Consider the following 20,667-nt stretch of genomic DNA (forward strand, 5'->3'; position numbering starts at 1 on the left):
TTAATTATAAATATGGTATTAAAGCTCTACAACTAATATGCAGTTCTGACAGAAATCTTTAATATTTTAATCATCCTTTAGTTTCTATAAAAACTTTTATAAATACTACTTGATAAAATATTTATGATTTAGAAATAAACTCGACTAACTCAGTATAAACATTTGAAATGAAATCTTAATTAGTAATTAAACTGAGATAGTGTTTGTATGTCTACTTACAACCAATGAGATTACAAAAATGTTTTAACCTGATAGAGTTCGTTTGTTTTTGAATTTTGCGCAAAGCTACATGAGAGCTATCTGACCGCCACATTATGACTGGGCCTGAAAGCTCTTGTGACTCGGTTGGAATTGAGCTACAGAGTGGATAATCTGTGCTCTGCCCACCACTGGTCTCGAACCGCGATTTTTAGCGGCGTAAGTCCGCACATATACCGCTGTGCTACTGGGGAGGGGTTCATTTTAAACGTATAATTTATATTATTCTATAATCAAACTTTGCAGACTTTCATATATTAAACGTTTTTCTTTAGATATTACCACTGAAAAAAAGAAACGCTTACACCATTTTTTTTTAATTGCGGGACAAAGACTGAGGTACAGAAATTTTCAAAGTAATCTGAACAATGTTTAGTGGCTCAAGAATGGTGAGTAAGTAAATCTGGTGAATGAAAGTTCATTGACCTATTTTATAGGTCGATAAAGATCATATTAAAGTTGAACATTTGCCATTTTTAATACCAGGAAATAATAATAAGAAAAATATTTAAATAGAAAATACTAAAATACTTTTGTTTCTTCTATTTCTTTTTTTGTTTAAGAATTCTGCGTATAAAGATGTGCTCAAATATATGTAACACAAAACAGTTCTGCATTTGGAAAATCTATTAAAATAAGAATTTGTTTATAAATCTGACTACGAAAACGGCTGATGTACTCCGATGTGCCAATGGTACGTTTAAATAATTACAGTAGTAACATCCTGGGTTCGATTTTCCGTAGTAAATGCAGACATTTCGTTGTGTAACTTTGGATGAAATTAAAGATTGGAAGGTTGAAGTTATGTGATAAAAGAAAACATTGTGCTATATATTTATTGGTCAAGGCAAAATGATAAGTAATATATGTTAACTTAAAATAATTATAAAAACTTAAAAATAAAGTATTTTCTTCCTTCAGTTTAAAAGCTTGGCATAGCCAGGTGGTTAAAGCACTTGACTCCTTATCCGAGGGACGCGGGTTCGAATCCCTGTCGCACCGAACATGCTACCCCTTTAAGCCTTGGGGACGTTAAAATGTGACGGTCATTCCTACTATTCGTTGGTAAAAGAGTAGCCCAAGAGTTGGTGGTGGGTGGTGATGACTAGCTACCTTCACTTTAGCCTTACACTGATAAATTAGGAACTGCTAGCGCAGATAGCCCTCGAGTAGCTTTGCGCGAAATTCAAATATTTTGTCACCAGACCTCTTGTGGGTCAGTGATACGTTTGCGAAACTACAATGCTAAAACTGGGACTCAGTTCCTAGTAGTAGCAGAGTATATATAGCCCATTGTTGAGTTTTGCACGTTGAAAGCAACGGTAAGATTCTGTAATCATTCATTAAAGAAAATGAACTATAAAATATGAGCATGCCAAGTGCAATAACGAACGCTCGACTGGAGTTTGCAAGGCGAGCACCTCGAGGCTATTGCCAGTGAACATTTGCTTTATCTCTCGCAATGAATTCAATTTCGTGTACTTAAGTGGGGGACTTACATACTTTTTATTTGCAAATACAAATTTACCATTGAAAACATTCCATGTCGATATGACTGAAAAAGAATATCGAATAACAATAATAAATATCGCCCTTCACTTGATATTGACTTTTGTTGTTTTTTTTCATTTCCAATGCTCACATTTCAGGACATGCAATGCCCCCTTCGCCAGTGTCACTTCTGCTTCCATTTCCTTCTCACATGTTGTCATCCTTAAAGATAATACGCTTGTTATCCCTTGTAATCTACTAGATAATCTATTTAATATTTGCAATATCCGGACCTGCATATTACTTCCCTGTATTATTAACATCACTTTTAAAGTGGAGGCAATTTGTTCGTTTATCCCTTCCCCAGAATACAATAACTAAATAACATAAAAAAGAGAAAACATTCTGAGTCAGAACTGTCATCATAAGAGTACTCACTGTAAGAAAAAAAAATCACTGCTAGCTAAGAAATGAATACCAAGAATAATCATTTCTAGTATAGTTACTAAATAAAAATAAATGTTTTTCTTAACATGTAAAACTCGGCATGGCCAGGTGGTTAGGGCGCTCGACTCGCAATATGAAAGTTGCCCTTTCAGCCGTGGGGGCGTTATAACGTGACAGTCAATATTCGTTGATAAAGAGTAGCTAAAGAACTGGAGGTGGGTGCTGATGACCTAGTTGCCTCCTTTGTAGTCTTTCTCTGCTACATTAAGGACGGCTAGCGCAGATAGCTCTTGTGTAGTTTTGAGCGAAATTCAAAACAAACAAAACTTAATATGTAGTTATCGATCATTAAATAATGATGTAACAAAACTGTTACCTAGTTTATATAATAACTTGCTTCGTTTATCCACTAGTACAAATAACCAGGTTTCAATTGATGATGTTAATATATATACAGGCAAGAAAATTATAAATACGGATTTTATTACGTAATGATTATCTACATTTAATATACGAATTCGGTTATTTTGCATTAATTAATTAATGAACCAAGGATACTGATAATTCCAGGTCTTGTTTTGATCACATATTTTTGAAATAAAAACTTAATCAACAATTATTAAAGCATATATTACCGATAATCATTCCACAGCTTCTCAAATTAATAATAATTTTGGTGAATGTAAGCAAACATTGTGAAAATCATCTTAATTTGGTAAAACCAACTATGAAATACGAATAATAACCTACAAATAAACCTACAAATTAAACATGAATAATTCGTAATTCCCTTCACTTAGATTTTGTTAATTTTGTGAGAGTATACATAAATTCAATGATCTAATAAAAACTAAGATACATTCGTGGAAGCATAAATGATATGCCGGGTTTTACACGTTAAGGGAAAATATTTATGTTTATGTAGTGACTACACTAGAATTACTTTTTCTGCATTGATATTAACAAATATCGATCGCACCAACCGTGGGAGCGTTATAATGCGACGGTCAATCCGATTATTTGTTGGTAAAAGAGTAGCCCAAGAGTTGGCGGTAGGTGATGATGACTAGCTGTCTTTTCTGTAGTCTTATACTGCTAAATTAGGGACGGCTAGCGCAGATAGCCCTCGAGGAGCTTTGCGCGAAATTCAAAATAAACAAACAAACAAACAAACAAACAAACAAACAAACAAAACAAATATCAAATTTTTGTTTTCCAATATACATAAATTGAAATACCATCACATTTATTACTTTTATTTATATATTCATACATGCAACAACCTGGATAATTAAAATATGTATTCAAATATTCTAAGTTTTTATAAGTACAGTAATATAATAATTTCATTATAATGTCGACCCATAGTAGCACAGCGGCATTTCTGCTGAATTACACCCCTAGAAACCGTGTTGGCCCGGCATGGCCAGGTGGTTAAGGTACTCGACTCGTAATCTGAGGGTCGTGGGTTCGAATCCTCGTCACACCAAACATGCTCGCCCTTTCAGCCGTGGGGGCGTATAAAGTACGGTCAATACCACTATTCTTTGGTAAAAGAGTAGCCCAAGAGTTGGCGGTGGGTGGTGATGACTAGTTGCCTTCCCTCTAGTCTTACACTGCTAAATTAGGGACGGCTAGCGAAGGTAGCCCTCGAGCAGCTTTGCGCGAAATTCAAAACAAAACAGAAACAATGTTTCGATATCAGTGGTGAGAAGGGTACAGATAGCCCATTGTGTAGTTTTGTATATAATATCAAACGTACAAACATTATAATATATACAAACAGAGGTTAACTATATATTCTAATTTATTCAAACTGAAAAAGTGTTTTATATACATCGCCTCATGATATTCACTCTTTCTGACAAACGTTTTAACTTCTTATCCAGGTAAAAACATACTACCTATTTAATGCAACCTTTTCAGTTTTATAAAATAAAGATATTATTACACGAAATAAATGATCACTTGAAAATACCTTACCATCTGGTAAAGTAAAATGTATAACTTTAGTTGTCAGTTGCTTCTTCATTGTAGTAATGCCTAGGAATGACCCAAATTTCCGGTAGATTTACATACAGTTTTCCTTACTTTGGATGGAAGCAAGTCGCACAATGTTTATGGGTGAGTAGCATTTGTTGTAAGTGTGAACTCTAAGAGTAGCGGTAATTTCTCTTTTATTAGGTAGAGCACCTATTGCCACTACAACTCGCTCTAAAAGTGTACTGTTTTTCATTAACAATTTCAGGAATTCTATTTGTTTCCATATTTTTAACATAATTTATTATTTTTATTATTATTGAAAATCATTTATTTGTTGTTTAAGTACAGAAATCCGTTCTTTGTAGGTTTAAGTTCCAGTTGATTATTTGTCAGTTCTTTGATTTCACAGTGATTTTTGATTAGCTCAACACGTATAATTTATTTTTATTACTCAAGTTAAACCCTTGACTTCATCACTACAAGAACAAATCAACATATTTTCAAATGAACGTTTGCTTGTCTTTGAAAATAGCGCAAAGCTACCCGAGAGCTATCTCAGCTAGCTGTCCCTAATTTAGCAGATAGTCAATACCACCAACGACCGACTCTTGGGTTACTCTTTTACCAACTAATAATGAGATTGATCGTTACATTATAACACATCCACCGTTGAAAGAGCGACCATGTCTGGTGTGACGGTGATTCGAACCCCTGACCCTCAGATTGTGAGTCGAACGCCCTAACTACCTGCCCAAGCCAGACCAGACGACTGTATAGTTCAGTGTTTTAAAACAGTGTATAACATATTTTTAGTGAAACTTTTGCCTAAAAAAACATTAGTTTTATTTGAGCACGAAAATATTGATACTCCTACTTCTCCAGCTGTTTTCATCAGTGGTATATTACTGGTATTTATTTCACCAATAGAATTATAAATATTTCGTAATTCCTAATTAGTATACTTAGAAAAAATGAAGGAACAAGTACGTTTTCTTATATAAATTATCTCAGTGTTTCATATGTGATAATATTTTTATTTTTTTAGGTAATTTGACTCATTTCAGTTCCATCTGTATCCATTTCTTAATGTATGATGAACGGTAATACATGGAGAAATAATTTTTTTAAAAATGACCAATATCCCCAGAAGTTATATCCCATATGAAACAATACTTTAAACAGTTTACATGCGTTAATTCAAGAAATGTTTGGAACATTTAATATGTAGTGTAACCTCCACGGGCTGTGACACACTCCTGACATTGATTTGGCACACATCGAATCAGTCTATCAATGTTATCTTGAGGTATGGCAGCTCACTCGTCTACCAGAGTTTGTCGGAGTTCCTGTACATTCTGAGGAAAGTGCTGGCGTTCACTAACACGCTTCGACAATATATTCCAACAATGTTCAATCGGATTTAAATCTGGAGATCTGGCGGGCCACTCAAAAGTCTCTATTCCTTCCTCGTCAAGGAAGTCCATACACAGTTTGGCGACGTAGGCTTGCGCGTTAACCCGCATGAGAATGAACCCATAGCCGAAAGCACCGGCAAAAGGCCTCACAATGGGTTCCATAATTTTGTCTCTATATCGTCGTGCGTCATACTTCACTCGCAAGCTTAAAAAATATATTTGCGGCCACCCAAGTATATGCCTGCCCAGACCATTACGGAACCTCCTCCATAAGCGTCGACTTGCACAATGTTACAGGTGGAAAATCGCTCTCCTCGACGTCTCCACACTCTCACACGTCCATCATCACGAGACACGGTGAACCTGCTCTTATCTGTCCACAGCATGGTGGCCCATTGACGAAGTTCCCAGTCCAGGTGCTGACGACCAAAATCCAATCAGGCTGCACAGTTTAGCTCTCTCAGAATAACGTCTCTTGCAGGCCGTCTGGCCCTAAGGCGTCCTTCGTGCATACGATTGCGAACAGTTTTGGTTCGCAAACGGGTTCCAGTGAAATGCTGAAGGTCATTTCGCAGTGACTGAGCCATAGCTAACCTGTCCCGCCGAGCGGTACTCAAAATGTATCGGTCCTCTTTGGCTGTTGTGCAGCGATGACGGCCTTGACTTGGTCTCCTGCCATAAGGGTTCGTCTCCTGGTAGGGTCGCCAAAGTCGATTGATGACGCTTGGTGACACACCGATGCGCTGTGCCACTCTCCTTTGGGTCTGGCCATCTTCCAGCATTTGGACCGCCCTGGCAGCCTCGTTCTTCGTCAGATCACGCCTGACTGTTTGGGTACACAAGATGAAGGTACACACTGACAAAACAAGCTGCAAAAGATCCATGTTAATGTTTGTTTTGAGAAAAATATATACTTGTTCTTTTATTTTATCAGCAGTATATATACTAAGAACGTGCCCTGGGTTGGTGTAATGCACAAAATTACGTGAAATCCGTATAAACACCAGGTGGCTAAGGTGCCCGATTCATAATATGAGGGTCACGGGCTTGAAATCCGTCACACCAAACATGCTTGCCCTTCAGTCGTGGGGGCGTTATAATGTGATGGTCAATTCCGTTATTCGTTGTTAAATAGCAGCCCAAGTGTTGGCATTGGGTAATTATTAATAACAGCCAGACAAAAACATGTTCTTTCTCGTGGCAGTAATAGTGAAAATGTAAATAATTCTGTATTATTTTTTCTACGATTTAGCTATATATGCTGTTGAAGATATGTTGGCTCGGTGTGCTTTTAATTTCGCGCAAAACTACACGAGGGCTATCTGCGCTAGCCGTCCCTAATTTAGCAGTGTAAGGCTAGAAGGAAGGCAGCTAGTCATTACCACCCACCGCTAACTCTTGGGTTACTCTTTTACCAACAAATAGTGAGATTGACCGTCACATTATAACACCCCCACGGCTGAAAGGGCGGGCATGTTTGGTGTTACGGGGATTCGAACCAGCGACCCTCAGATTACGAGTCGAACGCCTTAACCCACCTGACTATGCGGGGCCAAAAGCATATGCATGTGAATGTAGAATTTACTGGTTTATTAAGTATTTATTGTTTCTTTACCGTTATTATGAAACTCAAGGAATATACTAGAAAAAAATATCCACAAAATGAGATAACTTACTGAAAATGTATGGTTATCGTTTTAGTATCCTCAAGTTGTAAAATCATGTCTTGTACTTGAAATGTTTCACTTTTATTATTATTTCTACAAGAGTGTAAGACTGGTCTTCAAGTACCCTGCTAGTACAGCGGTGAGTTTATGAATTTATAACGCTAAAATTTCAATTTCCATCGGTGGACTCAGCAGATAGCCTGGTGTGGCTTTGCTATAAGAAAACATACACACCCGGTCTTCAAAAATTTAGCGCCATTCATGTGACGATTTAGCTACTCTCGCCAACAGCGCATGATATATCCATATGATTAAATTTATTGAAGCACAATTTTAGGCTATGTAACACTATCGTTATGTACATAGTGTGTATAACATACGATTTTATGGGAGAGAAAAAAGATTTTGTTATTAAGTAAAAATCTATACAAGGGGCTGGCTACTTGTGTTTTGGCCACCACAGGTGTCAAAACCCGATTTATAGCATTATAAGTTCGCAAGCATGCTATTAAAGGGGAGGGGGTAAGAAAACCGAAACTGATTTCAATACCTATTATAAATGAACCTACTGCACAATGTTTTAGTTACATGCATACTTCAGGTACATCTTAAAAGTAACAGAAGCTATTACCATATAGTAAATTGAAAAATTCGAAATCTGTGGACAAGAAAACAATTACGTTTTTATTATTTTGTGGAGATTGGATTTATAATTCCAAAATTAAATACATATGCATCCCAATTAACGAGTCTTAATATAATTTGCAAGTATTTGGAATTTCGGGATTATCATATTGTGATATAAGTTCTGTCTCATTTAATCTCAAACTATGGTTTCAAAACTTGTAAATATTGTACAAGTCGAACATTGTAAAGTTTTCCTTCTAATACTTGTTGCACTTTCATGATGGAATAGAACCTCGACAACATGTTTAGACAAATCCTGACTATGAAACTGTTGCAAGTTACATGCAATTTAAATGGAAGATATTGTATTTCTCAGTGAATGTGCTAATCACGTTGCCTAAAATTACAACGAAAACTATCTGATGATTCTCAGGATATTAAATATATTTACCAGGACTTTCAGACATTGGTGAAGTATCTAAGATCATTATTCAAGAATGTTTTGTATACTTTCGTTTGCTATAGTCGAGATTAAGTCCTCCTGGATGACACTTTAACGTCTTTTTATATTTCGAACTATAAGTACTGTATAACTTAGGCTTTAAGTATTCACTCACGCGTAAGATACACACAAAGAAACTGTCACAGAAATACAAGTTTTGAATGAGTGATACAAGTTTATTTATAATCGATCAAAAAGTTACAAGAGTAGGAAGTAACGTACATTAAATGTGTTTAAACACCAGCCTTGCGTAATAGAAAATATGTCTGTATCACATCGACTCTTGACTCAAAAGCTCGCATATATATATATATATATATATATATACAATTTAATTAACTGTGCCACCATAGAAGATCAATGTAAATTTTAATGCCAAAATCGGAAAAAAAAGTAGATTCCTTGTATCAAATATACAAACTGGTTATTAGAGAATTTAAACTAACATATCGAACATCAAAGGTTTCTTTTTATCAAATACACAATCATGCAAACGTGTGTTTATATATGTTTGTACATATACAGTATATATAGTGGTGGCTGGGTGGGCTCACGTTTCTACCTTTCTGATTTTATGCCCCCAAAGTGTCCTTGTTATCAATTGTAAAAAACTGTCCATAACTACTGCGCTGGATTCCATACCTTGCTTGCTGTGAGATATCAGTGAGAAAAAAATTCAGCTTTAAAATAAATGGCTCAGGGACTTGTAAGTGTTACAGTAAAAAATAATAATTGTGATGCGCTATTAAGTGTTAATACGCAAGAAGTCATTACTTAGTTTTATATTTTATATTTTAAGAAGTGCTTAGAAGACCGATTGTAATGGAAATAAAACACGACTTATTTACTTTTAGTGATTTTAAACCATGTATGTGTGAACCAGAGACAACACAATCCTCCTAGTCTTGACTACCCCCTACCACTCTTAAAAAGAATAACTAGCTGTCCTTGAAAGTGTCCGTGTGTTATCAAGGAGTTTCTCCCCTTTTAATGCCATTTATTAATGTTTATATATAAATACAATATTCAAAGCTTACATTTTATCACGCAGGTTGCAAAACAATACCGTACAAAGATTTACACTAGGTAACTTACACTTAAACAGGATAAGAAATAGAAAAAAAAAACACAACAACAACAACAGAGAAGATAAACCTAATTCCAAATTTGGGAATAACGAAATACTTTGATAATATGTTTACGTATTTTCTTTGCAAATCAAAGGTTAACTATTCTTATTTTTTTCAAAATCGTCGATTTTCACAAAGCCTTGTTTTTCAAGTTATACTTTATTGTAGAAATAAACCCTTCTTATGAAATAACTGTTTATCTTTGAACATTTCGTTAATAATTAAGAAATAGATCACATTACAAAACAAAGACCACCACTGACTTGAGGATGAACATGAATTATGACATATAGAAGTCATACAAAGAATTTAGAAATGCTTCCTTTTTATAGCACATATCACTGAACGTAGAATAGCCTTCAATGCTCCTGAGTGAAGCGTGCTTTCTTTTTATAAAACATAAAATGTATTTTAATGTTTATGATTATTTATATCTATATGTTTCTTTTAAAAGTAGGTTATTAACATGCATAAATATTAATTATCCTAACAAGTGAGCGAAATTAGATTAATTGTGTTAGAAACTATTATTCTGTGTTTGGACACATAACTGTGCATGAATTTCGTAATCATCAATTAACATGCATAATAAAGGTCCAGTGTTGGAATAAGTTTGAAGCTTAAAAACATTAAACAGCAGGTTTGCTTTGTTTTGTATTTCACACAAAGCTACTACACAAGGGCTATCAGCGCTAGCCATCCCTAATGCTGCAGTGTAAGACTAGGAGGAATACAGGTAGTTATTACCACCCAACGCCAACTCTTCGGCTGCTATTTGTACCAACGAATAGTCGGATTGGCCGTAACTATATAACGTTCCACGGCTGAAAGGACGACAATGTATTTGGTGTGACGAAGATTCGAACTCACGACCCTCAGATTACGAGATGAACGCCTTTACGACAGCTGGTATTGTAATGATATAAACTATATCCAAATATCCTCTCCACTACCAGAGTATTTTATTAGGCCTAACGCTAGAGGATGTACAACGTTTAAAAATTTAAAATAATATCCTGGAGAGGGAGGAAAAATTAAATCCATTAGTTAGATCGAAACAGAGATTCACATGCCTATTACCTAATATCCCATCTTCATTGATGACACTCAAATATTGAAATAATGAGCTTTCTTCACTCTCTGCTAGACCTTCAGTGAATTAAAGTTACTCCAAAAATTAAGTTTAATACAGCGTTTAATTACCTAAATGTAGCTCACGAAGCTCTAACACGCGGGAATAAATCCATAAAAGAATGAACGTCTCAACGTAAGCCATACTACTATCCACTCAGCTGCTGTAACCATCTTAGGTCAATGTTATTTAAATTTTCCAAACTCTGGCTTAAAAAAATAGAGGACTTATAACAACGTTATTTTTCTTTCTGCGTTTTCTTCTGATGACAGATGGATCTACGTGTCTGTAGCGCTAGGGCGTTTTTCCTTTTTTATGCAAGCTTCCATATATTTTATCCTGCCAATTTTTAACTGTATGATAAAATCAGTTCACTTTTAAGATGTTGAAAAAATATTCTATTTCGCGAACTTCTCTGAGATGCAACAGTGGTTAGTTGCAATACTACGTCATTGTCTAGTATAAATTAAAATAAACACTGGTAGAATTGAATAGATCTTACGATAAATTCTTGTACGGTGCGCAAGGTAGTTCACTGTATAAGGTTTGGTTTTTATGCCAATATTTTAACTAGATTTAACGATAAATTAATTTGATCATCAAGTTTCACATCATTAAAAACTGTAATATGCTTATGATACTACAGAACTATGTTATTTTTGACTAATTATTTCAGTATTTATTAACTCTAATACATCACATTTGATCATAAGAACGAGTACATGGAGTACTACAGTTATAGATGAAATATTATTTATTGAAAAGGAAACCCGATTACCTCAATACGTATAATTTATTTTCCCTACTCAAGTTAAAGCTTTGACTTCATCACTACCAGAACAAATCAACATATATATAATTCAAACGGATATTTAGTTCTCAAAGAGCGGATTATATGCTTTCCTGTCTCATTGTTATTAAAATTACCACATATAATTACAAGTCATAAGAAGCCATTACAAAAGAAATGTTAATATCTATTCTAAAAAGAGAGACTGGTATCACTAAGATTATCACAAGAGATAAGCCAGTTGAGGATCAAACGAATTCTTTGACTTTTCTATCTTAAAATAGCTTCTCCTATTTATCTTATATAGAAGGTAGTTCACATTAGATCTAAATAAACACACTTATCCTCATGGTTATATATAAAGAAAGTCTTCTAACTCTTCCAGTTGTTCGTGATTGTTGAAAATTGTGACTTGAATTATTTTCCAAAAAGTTTAAAAGACCCAGAGTAAAAATGAAATTGTTATAGAATGGACTGTTTGACCAACCTCTGTTTTTGACAATACAAATAAATCATCAATCGGTCCTTTACAGACTTCGCTTTTGTCTCAACAACTGTACAAGGAATGTTTTGAAAGGTATATACTTTATAAAGGTATATACAAAAGAATACTTTGCTTTTTGAGATGTTTCAAACTAATTTTATTTTAGAAAACACTCGAAACATGTTTCACGACAAAAGATTATCTCACAGATCCCTATAAGTAACATAAGTTAAAATGTTTATTTGTTTCGGATATTCCTACAAGCCTATCTAAGGTAGCCGTCCTTAATTTTGTCTTAATAGAGAAGAGGAAATGCAGACTCGAGAACAACCACCGCCAGATTTTTGGGCACTCAGCTAGAATAGTGGGATTTAAAAGGTCACTTGTATAACGTATCCACTGCTCCAAAGTGAGAAGCACTTCTTTTTTTTTGTTGTTGTTTGTTTGAAATAGGACACGATCTAGGGATCCTCGTGCCCATGGTCCGGCACGCTAACCATTTGCCTACACCAAATCAAAACCTTCAAATAGTTACAACACTTACAAGCTAAATATTAAAACGTTAACATTGAAGAATGATTTTACTTTGTCTTTTATGTATACACTTGTCTTAGCTAATGTTTTACAGAATTATATTTTGATTTTACAAAGATCAAAGTTATTTTTAAACATCGTAACTAAAACAGATTCACATTTTCTTGATGGCAAGAAACCCATTTTAAAAACAAAATATATCTCAGGACGGTTGGTATGGGTATTAACACTTTTCTTGATAAGCAGAGAATAACGTTTCGACATTCCTAAGTCATCTGATGATGTTTATCAATAAAAGTGCTAATACAAGTACCAGCCATTCTGTGACACAGATTCATATTTTTAGCTTTCTACGGTCTGTACAAAACTTTCTACTAAATGTTTATAAAATATTAGGTATTAAAAATAAATAAAAGAAGCGGCAAACAAAACGTCTTCATCATGGAAATGCAACAATATTTGTTTTTGTGAATGTTCATGTAAATAACATTTCCTATTATTTTGGGCCACACTTCTCTCATATTACAGTTTTTTGTTTATAATAATCATTGTTTATTTAATTTTATTTGCAAGTCAATGAGTCTTAAAACAATTCAAATGTTATTTATAACTAAACTTAAATACCTCATGAAAAGATTTAAGGTCTGATTTACCACAGATTGCTTTAGCTACTTATTTCTTAATAATAAAGGATTCAGTTACAGAGTTTGTGCTTTGAAGATAAAATGTTTCACCTCTGTTCGTTTTTTTCAAAATTAATAAGAGAAAAACTGTAATAATGTATGTTTAGCATTAAACTTGCAATCGTAAATCTAACTCTCATTGGAGTGTATATGTTTTCTCATAGCTAAGCCACATTGGGCTATCTGCTGTGTCCACTGAGGGGAAACTCTCATTAAGTCATGTGTTTTGTTCACAACTTATCGGAATAAAATCTCAGTAACTTAATGGAATTTTGTATGTGCAATTAATTTTAATACATTTTTAAATACGCCAAAAGAGAAATATATGTGAAAATTGTTAAACAAGGGTATCACAGCATTCAGTCGTTACTATGGAAGTATAGTTAGTCTCAGCTTTGCCTCATCTACACACAAAGTAAAAAATTGTTAACTGATGGTGAAAGATAATAGATAACACTCACGGCCTGCCTGATTTGTTCGTAGAATATTGGCACACTGTATTTTCAGTTATTTTCTGCCCCATTACTTTGGTTGCAATGATAGCTTGATTCCTTTAAGCCAAATGACTTTTGTATTACTAGTCCCGAGGAGAAGCATTAGGAGAGGACACAAATATTTGTCCATCTTCATTTTGGAACAAAGAAAGTTAATCATAATGTATAGGTGGTAGGGTTTTAATTACCCATGCCGATATTTTTGTGAACAATCAAACTGTTGAACGTGTCATCACCTAATTGTTGGAGACGGCGATATTTGTTGAAGCAAAGCTGGATCACGTGCCACGTTTATGTTTTTCAAAGGATCTTTTTTCTCGTCTCGTGCCGCCAACTGCTGGAGCTGGTGCCTGGTTATCTCTAGATGCTGACGGATATACTCCGTGTCTGGACTCTTTAAATGGGCCTGCTGGAAACAAGCCTCGGCCTCAACCAGTTGTTGACGTCGGTAGTACACTACACAAAGGTTATGAAGACCCTGAATATTGGCAGGATCTGATTGGAGAATTTTCTTGTAGCACTAAGAGTATATAAAAGGGTGAAGAAAAACTCATTAAAATACAATGATTGATAGAATATTAATATCACTAGAATTCAAACTCAAGAGCATAACACATATTTGTGAAACTAAACAACCGTTTGGTTTTTAAAATTTTATTCATTATTATCAATTACTAAAACATTGTTTCAATGTGTGAAATATTGAAACATGAAAAAAAATGTAACTTTGTCAAGAATTTATCTCAATTCCCTCAGGAAAAACAGGTTAATATAAAAGATGTATGATAGAGTTTTTAGTCTGTGCAGGAACAACACACCTATTGTGCCTAAATACGGACTGAGTTAATTTTTTTAGGTACATTTATTTATATTCTAGATTTATTTCATCGAAATATTGTAAGAATGTATTTCAATTGGAGACACATTCTGTTTCATGACCAAGGAAAAAAACCTGAAACTTCTATAATTTAAAAATTTTGTCTGTAGGAGTTATTTTAGATTTCACAGTTTTGCTTTAAAAAAAACTTGTGATTATATTACATTTATATTATTTTGGAACCTTTTGTTTGATTGTTTGTTTTTATGCTCAAAATTACACAATGGGCTGTTTGTGCTCTGCTAGCCACAGATATCAAAACCCGTTTTTTTGTATTTTTTGCGCTGAGTGCTTCGTTGTTTTTGTTGAATCTGTGAATGAGTGGTATAGACAGATGAACAGAAGTGTAAAACGGAGTTACTTTATAGATTAGTAACGTGTCAATAGCAATCACTGTATATGCAAATATAAGTATAAGTGTATGAAAAGTTAAAACATATATGTTTAACTAGAGCACCTACAAAACATAATATATGAATGTAAAATAAAGTTTAGAGTCTTAACTCAGTTATCATTCAAAGGTTTCCAGTGTGCTTAACATATGAATAATTGAAACATTTTGAATGGTTCAAATTAAAAATATTATGTTATACCTCTTCGGCTGCTCCAAGATCTTCAAAGTGTCCAGCGTAAATGTCTCCCATTAAAATTAGTCCTTTCACATGGTCTGGTTGGATCTATTGAATGAAACAGAATTAGAATTGCGTTTTTCTGCCAAGATACAATATAAAATATGTTCTTAAGGACGGAACAAACAAAAATTAAAACAAATATTTAATAGTATTACATAATAATACCGATTGCGTTGCTGATTAAACATGCTCATAGTTGACTTTAAATAATTTTACAAATTATTATATTTTCTCAAGATGATATTTAGTTCAAAATGTTTTATAAGTTGTAGATACTATGGAAACAGCTTTGAGTTTTATTAGCTATTTCTATATGACTGATTTTTAAATTTCGTAGCACCTAAATTATTAGTATCCGAATTTTTCACTGAACTTTTTAGTACCTATTTTACATAAAAAATACATAAGTGTATCATTTTGACTAATTAGTTAGAGATTCAGCTTTGCCAGAAGAAATTTATTGTTGATTAAATTCTCATTCAAGGAAATAATCAAGTATTTATTTGTATTTTTGAACTGTTTGGATACAGTTTATTCGTCGGTAAATATCAATTTTCTTCATTCAAAAACACTAGACACCCAGTATTTCGTTTATAATTTGGGTTTCTGATCTTTAGCTTTGACCGACAAACACTCTAGATACAAAGAAAAATAATAATTAATCAGTTTAGGTTAGATTGAATTTCCTACTTTAACATATCATGCTCCCGACATTTAACCGTTTCAATACGGACTAAACTGTTTTGGAATATTGCTGTGAGGGAAAAGGAACATTTTTCATCCTTTATTAGTGCTTTTATTTTTAAAATTTCATACAAAATAGCACCAGCTATTACAAACTTTAACATATTTATCATTACCCTAATAAGAGAAATTAGTGTGCAGAGAATACAAGGTATATTGGTACACTTATTGCAGTATCAAAAGCGAAAAATCCGAAAAACACCCTTTTTAAATTATGTTTATAAACTAAAAATCAAAACCCAGAGAAACATCGATTTTAAGATTCATAAGTAAAACCATAAAACAGTTAAACCTAAACGTCGATGTTTATAAACAATACATGTAAGTCCCATTTACATCCGTATTAAAAAAGCAAAACAGAGGTGTGGGTGTTTTCTTATAGCAAAGTCACATTAAGCTATCTTCGGAGTCCACCGAGAGGAATCAAACCCCTGATTTTAGCGCTGTAAGTCCGTAGACTTACCGTTGTACCAGCGAGGGGCTCGAAACAAGGAAAAATAATTCATTGTTCAGTTGGTTATTTATTCTTTAAATTTATGCTATTTAAGTAAAATTAGAAATTACTGAAATAAATCAAATTATTTTCTTGTAGCATCTTTCATAGAACATTGGTCCAAAATGGGTCAGCGTTTAAGTTTACGGACTCATAAGACTAAAAGTCGAGGCTTGATTCTATGCGGTGGAGAGGGCGCAGTTCACCTTTTGTGTGACTATGTGCTAAAACGATAAATACATGCCATTTTTAAAATATTAAAATATGAAATAGTACTCGATATTCTTAAGTCGTATGTAATGTATAGACAAACTCTTCTTCACCAGCCTTACGTTTGACTTTTAACCGCATAATTACAGGTTGTGATTAAATGAGAGCATGTATTGCTAAACTTAAACTCTTCATTTGCATAAACGCACAACCAAGTTTCTTATAACTTATGACTTTCTAATTCTTTTAACAAAAATGTTCCTACAAATAACAGAAAAATATAGCGACTTATAGTTTAAGTATTTTAAGCACCTGTAGAAGCCTTTTACTGTAGACAAATGCTTCTAACGGTCTGCCATCTTCTGAAAGAAGCAGCGCCAAATTGAACAGAGCACTTCGGAGGTTTGGGCGTATCTAGAAGAAGAAAACTCAGAAGTGTTTCGAATGTTTATTTTCAGTCGTTGCCTAGAAGATTAGTGATTGCACGTGAGAATAATACGCTTTAAAAAAACAGGTATCTCTTAATAAGAAGTTATTTCAAGCAACGTTTCTCTCTGAAATGATTTTACGCTTCGTATCGAAAAAAAAGAAAAGAAACGACAGACACAAATTTCTGAACGCTATTTTGCTATTCTCCTGGTAATAGTGATTGTTATTATTTTAATCTCACATTGTTGCTCCAGAAGTAACTTTAAATACAAATAATATAAACAAAGTTTTGATCTCTTCGTTTCAGTTGTCTGTCTTGAGTTTTTGAAATAAAAGCATTAATAATACAATTTCAATTAGAGCAAATGCGCTTTATTTACTGCTTCATGTTTATTTGTCTAATCTTGTGTATTTATGGTAAAATGACATGGTGCTATACATTTAGTTCTTTCAACGTATGAAAGCTTGGCTTATGAACAGAAAGATGTTTAGAACTGACTTTACGCATACATTTTAATGATCTAATATTAGGACATTCGGAGGTTTATTTTCAGTGTGATGTCTTGAGTGTAAATAACGCATGTACAATAAATAAACAATACTAGAACGTGTAAATAAAAACACTACTACAGACCTTACAGAATGTTAATTAATTACATAATTTCTATGTTCTCGATGTTCCCAGTAATCACTTTACCTGTAGAGCTTTCTTCAACCATTGTTCAGCGCCACGAGTATCCTTGTTCTCTAGAGCTAACATGCCCAAGTTGAAGTAAATCAATTCATTCTGTTTACCTCCATCCACTATTTTCTGAAGTCTGCGTGGAGGCAGAGAAACAGAATTTATTATCTATATAGAAACAACAACCAACAAACAACAATTTGGAGCGTTATTTTACCTGAACAAACTAACAGTGCATACTGGAAACTTTGAACAGTATCATGAGTTACATTCATTAGTTACTGTTTAGTTGATATTTCCAATATTATCCGGTAGAATATCGAGTATTGTTTGGGACGCGCCACCTGTTTTCCCTCTTTTGCATCTACACGTTTATATAATATTTTTTATTTTAGAAAAATTACGAACGAAGAGCAATAAGATTCCTCCTAACTGGAAACATTATTAAATAAACTTAGATTGAACAAATACATCTTTTGTTTTTCTCTCTATTTGTACTTCTATAGATTTATCGAACTTCGCATCTATATATATTTATATTTATATCTACTTATGATATTTACTTCTCCAACAGATTGCTGTCCTTTAACTAAACTTGAACTGTATTGAACTTGAGCTATTGTTATAATATAAACATTTACAAATATACATACACTTCTGGCTCTTTTCAACTATATTAAATAATTATTCTGCAACAGCTTTTACCCAAGGCATCAGTTTGGTAGCCTCTCTGCTAACAACTAGTAGTTTAAACAAATGCGCAAAATAGCAATTAAACAGCATTTGTATATTTTTCTTTTCTTCAAATATCACTTAATTGTTCCTTTATGTCTTTTACCGAAATATCAATAGCTATCCATTTGAATATATTCTGGAATTCTGTCTGTATGTGTGCTTGGTTTACAGTGTCTTGTTTGTCTATCTATATTAAAGACTAGTCCCTCAGTAGCACAGCAGTATGTCTTTTGGACTTACAAAGATAGAAAGCATGGCTGGCAAAGTAGAGATAGCCAATTGTGTAGTAGTTTTGTGGTTAATTACAAACAAACAAAAATTGTGAAAGACTCTTTAGCATTGATTTGTGATCAAGATTTTGGTCTATTTTTCTATACATCTTTCTCTGTGTGTGTATATATATATTTATCTATAAATATCTACCTATTTTTTGTTTGTTTTAATTTACCCTGTTGGCGTCGCAAGTGTTAAATATTCTTTCCAGGGTGATGTCGGTGGCTTCCGATAGTATGAACTTGTCTACCCATCCCTTTCTGTCTTTTTTAACAGTGAGCTTTTCTTGGTTTTGAAGGACTATGTTCGTTAGGTGACTATACATTATAAAAGTGGCTTTACTCCAATCATATCTCTGAGGACTTTATTCTCCATTTGTCACTTCATGTTTTGTTTTGTTCACTTCTTTTATCTGTGGTCCACGTCTGGCACTGGCGACGAAAGGTTGGAATGAAGATTGCAGTTATGAGATTAAGTCTAGCGTCTTACTGATATTGCTGGATGTGTCAAGATAGGGGTCAACGTGTACCTAATACTGTTACTTTCTGGTGTCGTGTTTCTATATCACGATCCACCCTTGTCAAGATACTGCCAAGGCGCTTGAAGACTTTAGTCTCAGTAAGTTTGTTTTGGAATTTCGCGCACAGTTACACGACGGCTATCTGCGCTAGCCGTTCCCAATTTAACAGTTTAAGACTAGAGAGAAGGCAGCTAGTCAACATCAACCACCACCAACTTTGGACTACTCTTTTACCAACAAATAGTGGGATTGACCGTAACAATATAACGTCCCCACAGCTGAAAGGGCGAGTATGTTTGGTGTGACGGGGATTCGAACCCGAGACTCTCGGATTACGAGTCGAGTGCCTCAACCACTTGTCCATGCCGGGCCGTGCTATTTGTTAACTCCCTTCTGTTCTCACTGCACACTTACTGTCTTTACATAATGTTATCAAATAACTAGCTTTTCCTTGATACTGTAATTCTGCACATCAACCCATAGCTTCCATTTATATGTTTATAGTTTATTCACCTATTTTTCTTTATTTTCTTATCTATGTGTATAAATGTCTATCATTGTCTTAATTTTTTGTTGATTTGCACGTGTAGCAACCTATACCTTTTCTAATCCATCTATTTTTAATGTTATTTATTACACGTTTTGGTGTATTCTTAAGTTTGTTTGCATATGCCTTTGTTTGGAAATCAGTATATTATATATAAATGGATATATATGTTTTCATATCTTACAATGTAGCTATTATTCGTTCCCGCAAGTCTGTCAGTTTGTTTATCTTTATACGTGCAGCAATATGAGCATCGTTAATTATCTATGAAAAATGCAGTTGTTTGATTGTTTGTTGTAGAATTTTAGTACAAAGCTGTTTCTAAGTTTGAAATGACAGAACTCACTGTCAGATTTTGGGTTATTCTTGTATGAACGAATAATGGGATTTTATGGTAACTATTAAAATGTTCCCCAACCCCTAAGTACGGAGCACGTTTTTAGAGGAAATGGGATTCATAATTCAGGATTGATAACCTTAATTAATGCCATGTGAAAGGTTGTTTTCAGTACAAGTGACTTTAATTTATTGTACTAGTTCAATTGTGTATATAGTTTGTCAGATAACTCATTATGAAACGTACAGTTTTGTATGGACCCTTGGCCAATTTTCCATCAGGTTTTTTCAATAAATATTATAATATCCATGTACTTGTGTAATTTCAAGCCCTTTATGTTAAATAGCGTATATTGTCAAAACGCTGTGTTATAGGGTTTTCAGTGTATATGGTTATAAACACCAAATTCGATTTCAATGAGAATTTAGTATTTATGTAATTGAAAGAACATGTGTCAGCCAGTCACTGTGTGTGTGTGTGTATGCGTGCTATCTTATATGGAAACCCAGTATTTCTATTGAATAATCGCACTATAGTAATTTATGCATTTC

General features: G+C 33.9%; 2 protein-coding genes across 4 annotated transcripts in view; both read right to left on the minus strand.

Annotated features, from left to right (window-relative positions):
• Positions 1-6,031: 6,031 nt before the first annotated feature.
• LOC143257832 (uncharacterized) lies at positions 6,032-6,376 on the minus strand. Its single transcript, XM_076516861.1, has one exon. It carries the CDS (start codon positions 6,374-6,376, stop codon positions 6,032-6,034), a length of 345 nt encoding a protein of 114 aa, XP_076372976.1.
• A 5,683-nt stretch (positions 6,377-12,059) lies between these two features.
• Positions 12,060-20,667, minus strand: part of LOC143256852 (protein O-mannosyl-transferase Tmtc3-like) — a 136,569-nt gene continuing 127,961 nt past the window's right edge. For all 3 annotated transcript variants that reach the window (XM_076514614.1, XM_076514612.1, XM_076514613.1), the window contains 4 exons: positions 17,720-17,840; positions 16,906-17,007; positions 15,108-15,191; positions 12,060-14,157 (listed from right to left, as the gene is read on the minus strand). In XM_076514614.1, the coding sequence (XP_076370729.1) occupies positions 13,870-14,157; positions 15,108-15,191; positions 16,906-17,007; positions 17,720-17,840 (595 nt within the window). In that variant the 3' untranslated portion in view covers positions 12,060-13,869. The remainder of the gene's footprint in view (positions 14,158-15,107; positions 15,192-16,905; positions 17,008-17,719; positions 17,841-20,667) is intronic.

Source organism: Tachypleus tridentatus, chromosome 7 (genome assembly GCF_004210375.1).
Source record: "Tachypleus tridentatus isolate NWPU-2018 chromosome 7, ASM421037v1, whole genome shotgun sequence".
NCBI classification, from domain to species: domain Eukaryota; kingdom Metazoa; phylum Arthropoda; class Merostomata; order Xiphosura; family Limulidae; genus Tachypleus; species Tachypleus tridentatus.